At 40.0% G+C, this 16,943-nt stretch overlaps 2 protein-coding genes across 2 annotated transcripts; both read left to right on the top strand.

Moving 5' to 3' along the window:
- The first annotated feature begins 3,770 nt into the window (after positions 1-3,770).
- LOC311002076 (ladderlectin-like) lies at positions 3,771-7,641 on the top strand. The gene is made up of 6 exons (XM_083993295.1): positions 3,771-3,851; positions 3,961-3,993; positions 6,729-6,838; positions 6,935-7,069; positions 7,144-7,255; positions 7,376-7,641. The coding sequence occupies exons 1-6, from the start codon at positions 3,791-3,793 to the stop codon at positions 7,444-7,446; spliced, it is 522 nt and encodes a 173-aa protein (XP_083849421.1). The 5' UTR covers positions 3,771-3,790; the 3' UTR covers positions 7,447-7,641.
- Positions 7,642-12,189: 4,548 nt separating this feature from the next.
- Positions 12,190-14,109, top strand: LOC311001585 (type-2 ice-structuring protein-like; the record flags this gene model as incomplete). The annotated part of the gene is made up of 6 exons (XM_083992669.1): positions 12,190-12,250; positions 12,359-12,391; positions 13,092-13,204; positions 13,288-13,422; positions 13,496-13,601; positions 13,783-14,109. The coding sequence occupies 6 exons, from the start codon at positions 12,190-12,192 to the stop codon at positions 13,851-13,853; spliced, it is 519 nt and encodes a 172-aa protein (XP_083848795.1). The 3' UTR covers positions 13,854-14,109.
- Positions 14,110-16,943: the final 2,834 nt, after the last annotated feature.

Raw genomic sequence — 16,943 nt, forward strand, 5'->3', positions numbered from 1 at the left:
AGTTTTACAACTTACTAACTGAGCATGATTACAATAGCATCTGATGCAAAGCAGAAAAATGTGGTTTGAATGAAACATTTCCATTTATGGAAACTGAACTGTTTCTTGAGACTGTCCTTAGATTAAACTCACACAACCATATTTTAAAGAGTTCAAGCTTTTGAAAGATAAGAGTGACTGAAATCCATTGACAAGGACAATCCATTGAAGTCAAATTAATGGACACCTTGTCCGAGATGTCCCTTCCCACTTTGATCAAACATGAAAAATGTAATAATTTGTAAATGTTTATTTATTATTATGCATTTATTATCTCTCATGGTGAATTTCTATGTTATTTGTGATGTGGAAGTTTATTATATTTCATATCTGTTTTTCATTTTTCACATATCTGTCTCTAAACTGAACTTTGGACTGTATTGTATATGGTATGAATGTGTACTAAGAGACTTTGGGATGTATATGTTTATTTAGCATTTGTCTACAAACTACATATTTATTTTTTCAGTATACAGTAGACATCAAAATCAAGATATGAAGTTGTTAGAATTTGTCGCATCTCAGAAATGTTTTTCATTGATGATTGTAACAAACACACCTGATTTAGGTTTATTAGGTTTAAACCCCGCACAGAGGGCCGGGGAGGTGGCATTGCTGCCATCTACAGAAATAACATCAAGACAACCACCATCCCCATTCCTCCTGCCCCCTCATTTGAACACCTCACCTACAAACTCTCTGGTCCCTGTCCTCTGGTCACAACCATCATATATCGCCCCCCCCAAACCACATCCCTCCTTCCTTTCTGATCTTGCTGACCTTCTAACCCAGCTATCTGCCATCTCACCATCTGTTCTCCTCCTAGGTGATTTTAATCTACATATTGACAGCACAGACGTATCGAAAAAACATTAAATCACAAGAGAATTATCACAGGCTCTTGTGATTTACTGTAATCATGTTTTTTTCGATACACCCATTATTAAGTTTCTTCGTTTTTCTTTGCTTCCCCACATTTTCTTTGCTCTAGACTATTCAGTGTGGGTATATTTCTCCTTATTTGTTTGGTATGTCCTCATTGTCTATAAATATAGCCCTCATTATTATTCTTTGATTATAGAATCTTTGATTAACATATATTTTTGATTATTATATTCTTTGGTTGATACGCACAATGTAATTGTTTACCTGTATTAATTTATCATCTATTGTTTTCGATTAGCAGCCAGCCATTGGCCCACCCACAGAGTTTATTTAAGAGACTCCCACCTGTGACTCTGATCCTTGATCCACGCCCTGAAGAAGACCGTGTCGGTCGAAACCGGTCGGCGTTCTTTTGTATCCATGCCCTGATTAATTAAAGGCTTTTTACGCATCACCTTGTCTCCTGCGCGTGAGTGCCTGAAGTAAGCCTTGTGCTTTTTTCGTCTCTAAACATTTTTCAACTTCAAGAGCACCCCGCAACACCTGGAGTTATCTTTGTATCCACCACGAGCACTCGTATCCCCCCCCCCCTTCCCCCCGCCTTTGAAAACCCCAAGGCTCTGTTCTCCACCATCAACTCCCTTCTCAAACCTCACGACAACACCTCCTCATCATTCACTACTGAAAAGTGCCAATCATTCCTATCATTCTTCCAAACAAAAATCAACACCATTTACAGTAACCTCAACACCTCCAGGATCCCTCCCATCTCCCCGCCTGCCTCCCTCCCTGCCTCCCCACCCACCACTATCCAGTACCTGACCCACTTCTCTCCAGTATCACCAGCACAACTCACAACCATCATGACCGGAATAAAAACCTCCACCTGCACCCTGGACCCCATACCCTCCAAACTCATCAAGGACTGCCTCCCTGTCATCTCCCCACTCATCATTGACTTCATTAACGCCTCCCTCTGCTCTGGTTCTGTCCCCCAAACCCTCAAACTGGCTGCCATCACTCCCATCATCAAAAAACCCGGTCTAGACCCTGACAACCCAAATAACATCCGCCCCATCTCCAATCTCCCCTTCCTGTCAAAAATCCTGGAACGTGCTGTTGCCTCACAACTCACAACCCACCTCACCCGCAATAACCTGTTTGAATCATTCCAATCTGGTTTCCGTACAAAACGCAGCACCGAGACAGCCCTCCTGAAAGTCACCAACGACCTCCTCCTCTCCTCAGACTCCGGACACCTCATCATCCTCATCCTCCTCGACCTCACAGCAGCCTTCGACACCATCAACCACTCCATCCTGCTCTCCCGTCTGGAATCCTCTCTCCACATCACTGGCACAGCACTCTCCTGGTTTCACTCCTACCTCACCAACCGACAACAGTTCATCAGCATCAACAACTGCACCTCCCCCACCGCTCCCCTGTCACAAGGCGTCCCCCAGGGGTCGGTGCTTGGTCCCCTCCTCTTCATCCTCTACATCCTCCCCCTTGGCCAGATCATCCGTCAACATGGACTCCATTTTCACTGTTACGCCGACGATATCCAACTGTACATCTCCACCAAAGCCATCACCAACAACACCCACTCCACCCTCAGCAACTGTCTCACAGAAATTAAATCTTGGATGCAAACAAACTATCTTCAACTGAACAGTGACAAATCGGACATAATCATCATTGACCCCACATCCCGCTCTAAAGCCAGCCACAACTTCTCCCTCACCTTTGATAACTGCACTGTCTCCCTCATCCCACACCCGCAACCTAGGAATCATCTTCGACAGCCAGCTTAAGTTTGACCTCCACATCAACCACATCACCAGGACCGCCTTCTTCCACCTCAAGAACATCGCCCGTCTCCACCCCTCACTCACCTTCTCTGCTGCAGAAACCCTCATCCATGCATTCATCACATCCAGACTGGACTATTGCAACAGCATCCTCTATGGTTCACCATCCAAACTTCTCAATAAACTGCAATACATCCAGAACTCAGCCGCACGCCTGCTCACCCACACCCGCTCCAGAGATCACATCACCCCCGTCCTCCGTGACCTGCACTGGCTGCCCATCACTCACCGCATACAGTTCAAAATCATCCTCCTCACACACAAAGCACTTAATAACTTGCCCCCCCCCCCCCCCCCCCCCCCTACCTCACAGACCTGCTCCATCACCACACCCCCTCCCGCGACCTCCGCTCATCCGAAGGAAACATCCTGTCACTACCCACACGGACCAAGCACCGAACCTGGGGGGACAGAGCCTTCTCCATTGCTGCCCCCTCCCTCTGGAACTCACTCCCCAAACCCATCCGCACCTGCACTCACCTCCCAACATTCAAGACCATGTTAAAAACACACCTTTTTAAATCAGCTTTTAATACATAATTTCTGTGTGTGTTTTATATTGTTTTCTATGTTTTATACTGTCTTTGCTGCTTTCAACTGAATTTATATGTCTTGTGTTCTTAATTGAATATATTGTATGTAAAGTGTCTTTGAGCTTCTGGAAAAGCGCTTATAAATAAAAATGTATTATTATTGTTGTACATTTGGACTTGGCACACTTTTTCATCAATTCTTTCAACATTTTTGTGTAACTTTAATCCATTAACCTCTGTTTCTATGATATGTTTGTTTCCTTGTTGTAATAAGTGTGTTTTCATTTCCTTTGTTGTTTCTGTTAAGCGCTGATAACAAAATGTGTATAGATAGATACATCTATGTACTAAGAGGAAGTATGAATGTGAGATTCCAAGCTACATTGGTTCCTCATTCTGTGAGATGATGAGATGATTAAATAGTATTTAAGACGCCGCTACACCGTCTCTCGTTTTCCAAACATGAAGATGCTGACTGTGTGTCTTCTTGTCTGTGCCGTGATGGCACTGACTACAGCTGTGGGTAAGTCGTTCTGGGCATTGCATCAAAAAGACAAAGATGATGTTTCTGTATTTGTTTGTGATGAAACAAATGAAAAAAATAAAATAACTTGTGTTTGAAATCTTCCCAGCTCTTCCACAGGAAATCGCCAAAAGTGATCAAGGTCAGTGGGTATTCTTTTAGATTTGAATGAAAATGTGATGTAAAAAGCGAAAACCGGCAAATTCTGTTAATCAAGTTGTCTTTTCTACAATTGGGTTTTAAAAAGGTTTCAATGTTATTAGGGTCCGGGCAGCGCAGCTGACAGGACACTATTGTATTCCTAGGAATTCTTCTTCTTCTTCTTCTTCTTCTTCTTCTTCTTCTTTCTTTCTTTCTTCTTCCAAGGAAGTCATACTTCCCATGGGCGAAAACTCACCAAACTTTGCACAAAGGTTCAGTCCCATGCCAGATTCACTCAACTCCAAGGACATGTGCCCCCCCCTCCTAGGGGGGGCACAATAAGCGTTTAAATTTAAAAACTTTAAAAATTCCTACCAAACCAACGGTAGATGCTACAGTGTTGAAACTTCACCACAATGTAGCCTCAATACTGCTGAAACTTTTGTCCACTTAAACTTATTACAAATTATGAAGTCCATCACTCTGTTTTTTTCAATAACTGTAAAACTTTTAAAATGTATCTCCTCCCACAATTTTTGCTCAATTGACACCAAACTTGCTAGAGAGCATCTCCAGACCGTCCTCCACAAAACTTGTTTCTCGGATTTTTGATTAAGCAAAAATTGAGCCTACAGTGCATGAAAACGTTTGACTGTAAACAGTACTGTAAACGTATACCATCAAATTCTTGATAAATACATTTTCAACCTTCCTGAAAAAAAATGAGAATATTCTGGAGTCATGGTTGATGAAGTTTGGCAAATATCAGAATTTTATCTCAAAAACTGAATTTTCTAGAACATTTTGAATTCTGCTCTCATGGGAACAACTGCAGCCAATGTGTGAGTGGAATTTATAAACATCATATTTTCTCTTATGAAGCAAAACACTTATCATTAAAAACAAATCACCAACATTTCCATGCTGTCAAGATGCAATTTATGTATTATCAGATTTTTGTTTAGATGACTGAATTATTGACATTTTGACCATTTCATCACAACAGCTGCCCGGGCACTGGCTCACCTGAGTGGATAAATGAAGCTACACAGCACGTCTCACTACCAGCCAATTAGCTCAGCGAGTTAAGAGCTGGTTCTTGGTGTCATAGGTTGTGAGTTCAAGACTCAGCAAGGGTGATGATGATGATGACAGATCAAAATGTCAGTTGTCCTCAACACGAATCACAAGACAATTGTCCTAATGGTGGCATCACAGCAAGCCTCTAAATTTAAAAATCCAAATAGTTTGGACTGGTCCATGTGCGAAGGCTCCTAACATCTTAGATTCATAGTAGATGTTTGACTAATACATATCATTATTTTACCTCAAAAACTGATTTTTATTTTTACTGTGGTTTCAAATCTGCCTGCACGACAGTGAATGGCTTACTCAATTTGTGAAGCCACTGTTGAACTGCCACTTGTCAATTAGCTCAGTGTGATAGACAACGGTCTTTGGTTCCAGAGGTTGCGGGTTCAATCCTCAACTGATGCTAATTGAACATTATAAGGTCAACTGTCCTGTCTTCCTATTCTCCTGTTTGTTGCTCAGAATTTGCCAAAATTAGCCCGGACCCGACCCATTGCTGCGCAGCAGCTATAATACTTGAACAATGATGTTTCTGAAGAAAAAAAAAAGTCAGAATTCTGAGTTTAAAGTCAGAACTTAATTTTTTTTCCCACAGTGGCCCTAATCTTCTTTAGTACTACAGGACAAACCGCCTTTCTTTTTCTCTTGGACAGCAACCATTTTAATCACCTTTCTGAATTATTTATTTATATCTATGATTTCTATTGACTTTTGACTTGACGTTGAACTAATTAATGAATGTGTTGAACGAATGAATATTGTAGCATGTAATAATCGCCGTCTGGGATAAATAAAATTGTATTCTATTCTAGTCCCAAATAATCTGCAGGGTTATACAGTGCAGGGATCAGACTGGATTTTCATCTACATATTGTACCCTTGATCATCACCATTTTCAATCATTAAAGCTATAGTGCGTAACTTCTATCGCCCCCTAGAGGATTTCTGCCTTATTACAACGATACGGCCGGCACCTCAATATGGCGTATGGCCCGGTGTAACCCGCCCCTCCCCTCCCCACCGCTACCGCTTGTCACTCTCTTCGCCAACAGACCTTCTGCCGAACGGGACAGCTTTTTCTTTTTAGTAGGATCCACTTCTTCTTGGTCGCTTCTTCGGGTTCTCCGCCATGTTGCTTCTAGCAGCGCTCTCCTCCCCCCTCCCTTCTCGTTATCAGGTAAAACCGAGTAGAATGCGTTATGCTGTTGAACCCGTAAGTTACGACTTCAAGTCACGACGAGTGTTCAAGCCAACCTGTAACTCGTGTTTTTCCGACCTGTTACCCATGAAAATGCACTATAAAGGCCGTCAAACTCATGACTTCTGACCCGTGAACTCGTACCAGATCGAACTGGTACGAGGTCACAGGTCGGAAAAACATCCATCCGAGTTACGGGTTTCCTGGAACGCACCATTATTTCCTGTGCGCCAGCGCGAGAATGTCGCCAAAGACACCAAATACAAAAAGAACAAATGCCACGAGGTGTTAGAGGAGCCGAACGGCTTCATCAGCGTTGTATCATCTCCACTTGTCGTGGCTTGGGTGAAACGGATATTTGCAGACACATAGAAGTTACACACTATAGCTTTATAGGGAAGAGAATCTTATAACTTGAAACTCAACTGTAATTGATTCGTCCTCAGTGGAGAGACACCTGGTCAAGAGGTCCATCTCTTGTTCTGGTGGTTGGTCTCTGTTCAATGGTCGCTGTTTCCGCTACATTCCAAAACGCTTGTCTTGGGCTAAAGCTGAGGTAATTGTGGTTATTCCGTTTGTTTCAACTTGACTATCAGATTAATGAGTGTCTAGTTTTACACTCTCTCTCTCTGTGTGACTTTCTACATTGTAGAGAAACTGTGAGTCCATGGGTGCAAACTTGGCGTCGGTGCACAGTGCCCAGGACTACCATCAGCTGCAGATGCTGATCATGAGCGCTACTCATGAGCAAAAAGAAACATGGATCGGAGGCTCTGACGCACAAGAGGTATTTCATTCATTAATGTACAAAAATGAGTTGTTGAAATACTTTGTCTAAAACTCATAATATCTGCTGTGTAGGAAAATGTTTGGTTGTGGAGTGATGGAAGTTCATTCCACTATTCAAACTGGTGCCCAGGAGAACCTAACAACCACAGTGGAAGTCAGCATTGTTTGAGAATTAATCATGCAGGTAATCCAATACACTATTTCAGTTATTATTGTGTACGAGTGGTTTAAATGACAGGCTAAAATGTGAAAAAATGTAATGGTGTGATACAGAACAAACCCACCGTTTCATTGTTGTTTACAGGTGAGAAGTGCTGGGATGATTACCAATGTAACAGACGTCTCCCATTCATCTGCGTCAAGAGAAACAAATGATTCCTGCACCGAGTCCCCGTCATTATCCTCAATGACCTGAAGTCTCTATGATCTATTTCACATCTTTATTTCTGCTTTATCGCTGTAACGCTACTTAAGGAAGGAAGCGACAAGTGACATAAACAGGAGGTGGATGGGCTCTGCCTGTATTAAACCGAAGGTGTTATGGAAAGAAAAGCTTTAAGCACAACTTTACTCTGCACAGTGAACTATTCTTTCTTGTCTGATGAACAATTAAAAGTGTGAAGCATTGCAATAATCTGACTCAGACTGTTTTTTTTGGGTGTGAAGTTGCTGATTTTAAATACTGTGTACAGTATATTAATGCAAGGTACAAGTCGTCTCAAGTCAATGTTAATGACAGACACTGAAAATAATACACTGAACTAATAATTAACTAATTAATTTTCAGAATTTCATCTTCGAGTTTTCCACTGTCATAAACTCTTTTTGAGTTTCTGCAAAACCATTTTTCAACTTCTAGGTAGAGACGGTTCCGTTTTTGGTCATCAAACTACTTCGAAAGACAAATATGTGTGGGAACAGGTCCTTTTAATAATAAAGAGGAGCTGCTGTGACGTGTATGGTGAGGTGTATTTTAAAAATATGTGTACTTGCAGTACATACATGTCACCATCAGGTGGCAATAAACAGTAGTAAATTATTGTGGTATGAAGAGACTCAGAGAAAAGCCAAAAGCAATTTCCATTTCTTTCTTTGATAAAGTTACATGTCTCCAGTCCAGATGGTGTCATCTGTCATGTGAAAATGTGGAAGTTCTTGCTGTAGCTTTTCTGTCCCTTGAAAGAAAATGTAACAGGCCATATAATAATGTGTTTACATTAATTTACACAATAAATGATGCATAATTTATTCACATGATCAAATCATGAATACATTATTTTGTGATGAAATGCCCAGATCAGCTCATTGATGCTCAACTGTACAAATATTCATATTTGGTGGATGATTTGTGAGTTTGGACATTTCCATTGTGTTTTCTTCATGAGTTGTCCTTCTCTTCCTTTTACGTAGACAGCACCACATGAATATGCCCAATGAAATAATAGCGGCAATTGATGATCACAGTGAGAGACCTAAAAATGATCTTCATGTGGGTCCCGGATGAAAGGAACTGATTTGAGAGAGCAGCATAGTTTTCATTTGTGTATTTATAGTCATATTTATATTGTCTCTAGACGAAAAGGTTGTGAAGATTTACAAGTAATGTGAATGTGAGTCAGTACTGAATTTAACATGTTTGTGGCCTTTGTGCGAGTATCATCAGTTGTTGTGTGTTGAGCTTTATGGACCATTGTAAGGCAAGGCAAGGCAAGGCATCTTTATCTATATAGCGCATTTCATACCAAGGCAACTCAAATTGTCAAATTGTCATTATTTGTACTGTCCCATCATTTACAAGATTTTGATAATGCAGGGTGTAAGTACAACTTTAATCCACCAGGGGGCCCTAGAGGAACTGCAAATAATAAGTGCAGTGCATATTGAGTAAAACAGAGTCCTCCTCGGGCTAATTAGTGCCATGTGGACGAGAACTGTGAGTGAGTGTGGTTGTAAATTTTAGTATTTTAGTGCAGAGTGTTTTTTTGTGTATCCGTCAACATGTTCTTGGAAGTTCAGTCAAGTCTCTCTCTCTCTGGTCCCTCACATGTCCTGGAGGACGAAGACATAGAAAACCATCGGTGGAAATTCACAGTAACTGGGGGCATAAAGCGCAGCTTTTAAAGGGGAATTGCCGTATTTTACCACAGAACTTTGGTGTCATTACAAGTTGTTCCGACAAAATTAGATTCAGCCGAAAGCCATGTATATCCATATAAGAGGGGAATAGCACTAGTGTATCATAACAAAATATTGGTGAAATGAACGAGTTTCGTGGCAGATAATGTGTTATTTAGAGGCTGCATTCTGCTGCCCTGTAGACTCCATTATATGGATATACGCGGCTCTCGGCTGGAGCTCATTTCGTTGGAACGACTTGTAATGACATCAAAGTTATCTGGGTGAGTAAATGATCGTATTTTATGCCATAATAAGGTCCAGATTGTAAAAAACAGCAATTCCCTTTTATATATATATATAACAACTTTCTAACTTGTTCTAACCTCTGAAAACACGTTTTATTTTTGAATGTTTTCCTTTTATCAGTGACTTTGCATAAAAAAACAAGTGTGATGAAGAAAAACAAAAAATTAAACAATTATAAAGATTAAAAAAGATAATACAATTCTGTTCTGTCTCAATTTGAAGCACTTTTTTTTTTCATTTTTCCGAGCACTTTTTAACTTCTATTTGATTAACTTGCTTGTCACTTGACAGTATTCATTCTCATATTTATTTTCATCCATTTGGAGAAGAACAACGCTATCAAATTAATTAATCAACTTTTCATCTAAATAGTGTTTGAGGAAGTAACTGGGCCTCTGTCAGCGTTTCTAAACACCGATCATTTTTAGCAATTTAAGTTGGGGGGAAAAATAAAAAATAAAAACTAATCTACATTTCAGTGTGTATCAGAGTTAGTGGTTATGCAGGGTTATTGTGAAACGCAAGCAACTGAATACTGTACATACAGTAAAAGCTGGTGCAACATTTTCACTACTCTGAGTTTGGCCTCACACTGAACTGGTACTTTTGTGAAACATGTTGTATCTGCAAGTCATGTCCGGGATGAAGAAAGCTTTCCTGTTTTTCTTGAACTGTTTTTTGTCCTTGTGTGTTTCTCAATAATTTTCAAAGTATCTTTACCGACACATGATGTCCACACTAAAGTGACTACATTTTAAAGAAATATAGTATCTGCTGATGTAGTATTGGGCACATTGGTGCATCTAAACATTCAACAGTTTTACAACTTACTAACTGAGCATGATTAAAATGGCATCTGGTGCAAAGCACAAAAATGTGGTTTGAATGAAACATTTCCATTTATGGAAACTGACTGTCCTTAGGATAAAAACATACATACATAGAGGTCCAGCAAGACCCCAGCAACTAAATTCTGACAAATGAGAGGCCTGGAACTGGTACATTGTTTATGCAGGGGAAGAGGGTATAAATGTGGGCAAAAATGGATCCATGCAACTCAAGACTCCTAGAGATAATCACAGAGATAAAAAGGGTATCAATTTTCACTTAGTATGTTAAAAATAACCCCCTTTTTATGTGCTATTCTCACCACTTTTTTTTCAGGGGCTCTATTTTCTATTGAAGGGGTTAAAAGTCTGAAATTAAAGCAGATATCAGCTTCACGGCCGTTTCGGCTAATGCTGCGTTCAAGGCAGGCTTTTGAAACCGTAAGTTACAGCTTCAAGTCACAACTACGACTTGGTAGCGTTCCAGGTAACCCGTAGCTCGTGTTTTTACCGTCCTGTTGTCTGTGAAAGTTCCCTATAACGGCCACTCGTTACTTCCGACCCGTGAACTCGTACCAGATCGAACTGGTATGACTTCACAGGAAGGAAAAACACAAAGTACGAGTTTCTTTGAACGCACCATGAGTTAGCAGCCCCCGCCCTTGTCAGGCATCAATTGGTCCTCGTGCTACGTCACCACATTCACGCGCATCCCTTGGCTGCACACACAGCCCTTCATGCCGTTCTCTCTCCTCATTGGATAACACTTGTATCCCACAAGGAAAATTTTCTCCTCGGGTTACAGCAGAGCAGAGTGACGGAGAGACTCGTGTTTAGGCTGAAATACTTCATGTAAGTGATTGCTGACGGAAAATAGGACTATTTAGGACTTATATTAACAAAAACATTCCACTGATATCTGCTTTAATTAAATCAAAGGTTTGGTTCAATAGAGGAGAAGTCGATAAGAAGATTCATGCAAAAAAAGAAAAAGAAAAAGTGGGAAAAAATGTAAAATATGCCTTTTTTAAGGCATCAAACACATTGGACACTTTTGTCCAATGTGGTACTTGTTCCAGTTTGGTTCTCCGAGTCCCGTGGACAAAACTACAAACCCCAGGAAATCAATGTTGCTACTTATCAACGATATATCCAAGACTGATCTAATCCCTCCAGACCAAATGCAATTTGCATTCAGTTTGTTGGAAATAAATAACCACCTTTTCATGTGCTTTATTCACCACTTTTTTCCCCCAGGGACTCTTTTTTCTGGCATTGAAGGGTTACAAGTCTGAAATTAATTAAATCAATGGTTTGGATCAATAGAGGAGAGGTGGATTAGAAGATTCATGCAAAAAAACAACAACAAAAAAACAACAACAACAACTGGAAATAAATTGTAAAAATATGCCTTTCTTATGGAATCAAACACGTTGGACATTTTTGTGGTATATGTCCCCAAAAAAACCTTAAGGTGCAAAGATTAAGCACTGATAACAAAATGTGTAAAAATGAGATAGCTATGTACTAAGAGGAAGTACAGTAATGATTGTGAAATTCCAAGCTATACAAGCCACACACACACACACACACACACACACACACACACACACACATACACAACAAACTTTATAATTTATTATACTTTTTTTTTTAGATAAATATATAAAGTGGTTTTGTTTCTTCTGTAGATAAGTTCCCAAACATTAGTGTAATTAACAAAACTAAAAGTTTGTAAGTAACTTCTTTGAGGTTGTGACCATACTTTATCTCGCCTTGTGTCTGTCGTTGGTTCCTCATTCTGTGAGATGATGAGATTATTAAATAGTATTTAAGACGCCGCTACACCGTCTCTCGTTGTCCAAACATGAAGATGCTGACTGTGTGTCTTCTTGTCTGTGCCATGATGGCACTGACTACAGCTGTGGGTAAGTCGTTCTGGGCATTGCATCAAAAAGACAAAGATGATGTTTCTGTATTTGTTTGTGATGAAACAAATGAAAAAATAAAATAACTTCTGTTTGAAATCTTCCCAGCTCTTCCACAGGAAATCGCCAAAAGCGATCAAGGTCAGTGGGTATTCTTCTACTGTAGATTTGAATGAAAATGTGATGTTACTGAAAAAGCAAAAACTGGCAAACTCTGTTAATCAAGTTGTTTTTTCTACATTTTGGTTTTTAAAAAAGGTTTCAATGTTATACTCTTATACTACAATGATGAATCTTAATATAGTATTTACATTTTTGTGTATTGGTTTCTACAGGAAGTCAAGCAGGACAAAACGCCTTTCCAAGTCTTTTATCCCTTGTGCCATTAGGTTTTTAAACCTACTGTAGACAGCAACCATTTTAATCACCTTTGTGAATGATTTATTTATTTTTATCTATGATTTCGAGTTTGCTTGATGACTGCTCCCGTAAATTAACTTATTTCTTATTTAACTATTTCTTATTATTTTTTGCATTATATGATCATTTATGCTGTTTCTGTACTGGGATTTGACTTTTGTCTTGACTTAATGAAATGTCTTGAAGGAATGAATATTGTATGTAATAATGGTAGCTGCAAAAGTGAATTGCCGTCTGGGATAAATAAAGTTGTATTCTATTCTATTCTAGCCCCAAATAATCTGCAGGGTTATACAGGGATTAGACTGGATTTTCATCTATATATGTTAACCCTTGATCATGTGTTTTTTTTATTAATCATTAAAGGGAAGAGAAACTTGAAACATAACTTGAAACTCAACTGTAATTGATTCGTCCTCAGTGGAGAGCCACCTGGTCAAGAGATGGTCCAGCTCTTGTTCTGGTGGTTGGTCTCCGGTCAATGGTCGCTGTTTCCGCTACGTTCCAAAACCTTTGTCTTGGGCTCAAGCTGAGGTAAGTGTGGTTATTCCGTTCAGTTTGACAGTCAGATTAACGAGTGTCTAGTTTTATACTCTGTGTGATTTTCTTCATTGTAGAGAAACTGTGAGTCCATGGGTGGAAACCTGGCGTCGGTGCACAGCGCCGAGGAATACCATCAGCTGCAGAAGCTGGTCCTTGACGCTGCTCATGAGCACAAACTAACATGGATCGGAGGCTCTAACGCACAAGAGGTATTTTATTAATTAATGTACAAAAATTAGTTGGGGAATAATTTGTCTAAAACTCATAATCTCTGCTGTGTAGAAAAGCATTTGGTTGTGGAGTGATGGAAGTCCGTTCCGCTATTCAAACTGGTGCCCGGGAGAACCTAGCAACTACAAGCAGGATTGTTTGCAAATGAATTATTCAGGTAATTCAATAGACTATTTCAGTTTCAGTTTTTATTGTGTATGAGTGGTTTAAATGACAGAAAAAAATGTGAAAAAATGTACAAATTGATCTAATGTCAATTTAATATTGATACTGTCTCCGGAGAGTTGAAATGGTGTGATACAGAACAAACCCACTGTTTCATTGTTTGTTGTTTACAGGTGAGAAGTGCTGGGATGATTACCAATGTAACACACGTCTCCCGTCCATCTGCATCAAGAGCAACAAATGATTCCTGCACCGAGTCCCCGTCATTATCCTCAATCTGAAGTCTCTATTATCTATTTCACATCTTTATTTCTGCTTTATCGCTGTAACGCTACTTAAGGAAGGAAGCGACAAGTGACATAAACAGGAGGTGGATGGGCTCTGCCTGTAATAAACCGAAGGTGTTACGGAAAGAAAAGCTTTAAGCACAACTTTACTCTGCACAGTGAACTATTCTTTCTTGTCTAATGAACAATTAAAAGTGTGAAGCATTGCAACAATCTGACTCAGACTGTTTTTTTTGGGTGTGAAGTTGCTGATTTTAAATACTGTGTACAGTAAATTAATGCAAGGTACAAGTCGTCTCAAGTCAATGTTAATGACAGACACTGAAAATAACACTGTTGAACTAATAATTAACTAATTCATTTTCTTAATTTCATCTTCGAGTTTTCCACTGTCATAAACTCTTTAGAGTTTCTGAGAAACCATTTTTCAACTTCTAGGTAGAGACGGTTCCGTTTTTGGTCACCAAACTACTTCTAAAGACAAATATGTCTGGGAACAGGTCCTTTTAATAATAAAGAGGAGCTGCTGTGACGTGTATGGTGAGGTGTATTTTAAAAATATGTGTACTTGCAGTACAGCCATGTCACCATCAGGTGGTAATAAACAGTAAATTATTGTGGTATGAAGGGACTCAGAGAAAAGCCAAAAGCAATTTCCATTTCTTTCCTTGATAAAGTTACATGTCTCCAGTCCAGATGGTGTCATCTGTCATGTGAAAATGTGGAAGTTCTTCCTGTAGCTTTTCTTTCCCTTGAAAGAAAATGTAACAGGCCATATAATAATGTGTTTACATTAATTTACACAATAAATGATGCATAATTTATTCACATGATCAAATCATGAATACATTATTTTGTGATGAAATGCCCAGATCAGCTCATTGATGCTCAACTGTACAAATATTCATATTTGGTGTATGATTTGTGAGTTTGGACATTTCCATTGTGTTTTCTTCATGAGTTGTCCTTCTCTTCCTTTTACGTAGACAGCACCACATGAATATGCCCAATGAAATAATAGCGGCAATTGATGATCACAGTGAGAGACCTAAAAATGATCTTCATGTGGGTCCCGGATGAAAGGAACTGATTTGAGAGAGCAGCATAGTTTTCATTTGTGTATTTATAGTCATATTTATATTGTCTCTAGACGAAAAGGTTGTGAAGATTTACAAGTAATGTGAATGTGAGTCAGTACTGAATTTAACATGTTTGTGGCCTTTGTGCGAGTATCATCAGTTGTTGTGTGTTGAGCTTTATGGACCATTGTAAGGCAAGGCAAGGCAAGGCATCTTTATCTATATAGCGCATTTCATACCAAGGCAACTCAAATTGTCAAATTGTCATTATTTGTACTGTCCCATCATTTACAAGATTTTGATAATGCAGGGTGTAAGTACAACTTTAATCCACCAGGGGGCACTAGAGGAACTGCAAATAATAAGTGCAGTGCATATTGAGTAAAACAGAGTCCTCCTCGGGCTAATTAGTGCCATGTGGACGAGAACTGTGAGTGAGTGTGGTTGTAAATTTTAGTATTTTAGTGCAGAGTGTTTTTTTGTGTATCCGTCAACATGTTCTTGGAAGTTCAGTCAAGTCTCTCTCTCTCTGGTCCCTCACATGTCCTGGAGGACGAAGACATAGAAAACCATCGGTGGAAATTCACAGTAACTGGGGGCATAAAGCGCAGCTTTTAAAGGGGAATTGCCGTATTTTACCACAGAACTTTGGTGTCATTACAAGTTGTTCCGACAAAATTAGATTCAGCCGAAAGCCATGTATATCCATATTGACCCCTTGCAGCTACGTCACAATTAGAACGTGACGCGAGAGGCGACACCATGACGGACGGCAGAAAGTGCTCAGTGATAATGTACTGTCTATGGGTGCCGTCCAACAATGTGGCTCGATCACTTCACACTACAACCTCACAGCATTATCACTTATTTAAAATAGAATATCTACTCATCCGTTGCAATATATGTTTGTTTTTTTGTTATTCGCCGTAGAATATCTCAGTTTTCTGTGCTTTTTCCACTGCTAAGGAGCTAACGTCAGTCAGTGCCACACTCCCCATACAGCAGCTGCTGCTGTCTTTGCTGCTGCTAACTACAGTTAACGGACCTGGTCCGACCCGTGGGTGTTGAAGACCTGACCCGACGTCTGTATAATTAGTGATCATTCTCTGATTAAACCCGGCTGACAAATAAAAGAAAACAGGAAGCCGTCTTCGTTGTAATCGCCGCGATCCGACGGCGGCAACTACGTTGTGACGGTGCTATGTTTACTACGAGCGTTAGCTGTTGTTAGCCACAGCATGTAGCTCAGCTAGTTAGCTTCAACTGTGTTTACATCGACTATACACTGTAGATAAACTAACTTATAATAGCATCGATAACGTGTCTGTATATATTCGCACTGGTCCTGTTGCTCATGTAACCCCGCTGCCAGTGGCCAGCCCCCGGTTCTTAGCTCTAGACCAGCAAGGAGTTGGTGCTTCAGACCAGTTTTAAGGACCAATAACCGGTTTTTAAGCGGTGGGAAAGCAAAGAACCGGTGCTAGTCAGGCTCTGGCTCCGAACCAGCACTGGAACCAGCTCAGTGGAAAAGGAGGGGAAACCCTACAACCCCGGTATGTCACAAAACTATAACGCGCCCATTCAATTACATTGACGTTCACTGTTCTTTTGCCGTCCATCATGGCGTCCGGAGCTATCGCGAGTGGAACGTGACGTCACGTGCAAGGGGTCAATAAGAGGGGAATAGCACTAGTGTATCATAACAAAATATTGGTGAAATGAACGAGTTTCGTGGCAGATAATGTGTTATTTAGAGGCTGCATTCTGCTGCCCTGTAGACTCCATTATATGGATATACGCGGCTCTCGGCTGGAGCTAATTTCGTTGGAACGACTTGTAATGACATCAAAGTTATCTGGGTGAGTAAATGATCGTATTTTATGCCATAATAAGGTCCAGATTGTAAAAAACAGCAATTCCCTTTTATATATATATATATAACAACTTTCTAACTTGTTCTAACCTCTG

The sequence above is a fragment of the Trachurus trachurus genome (assembly GCF_905171665.1).
Source record: "Trachurus trachurus genome assembly, chromosome: 18".
NCBI classification, from domain to species: Eukaryota; Metazoa; Chordata; class Actinopteri; order Carangiformes; family Carangidae; genus Trachurus; species Trachurus trachurus.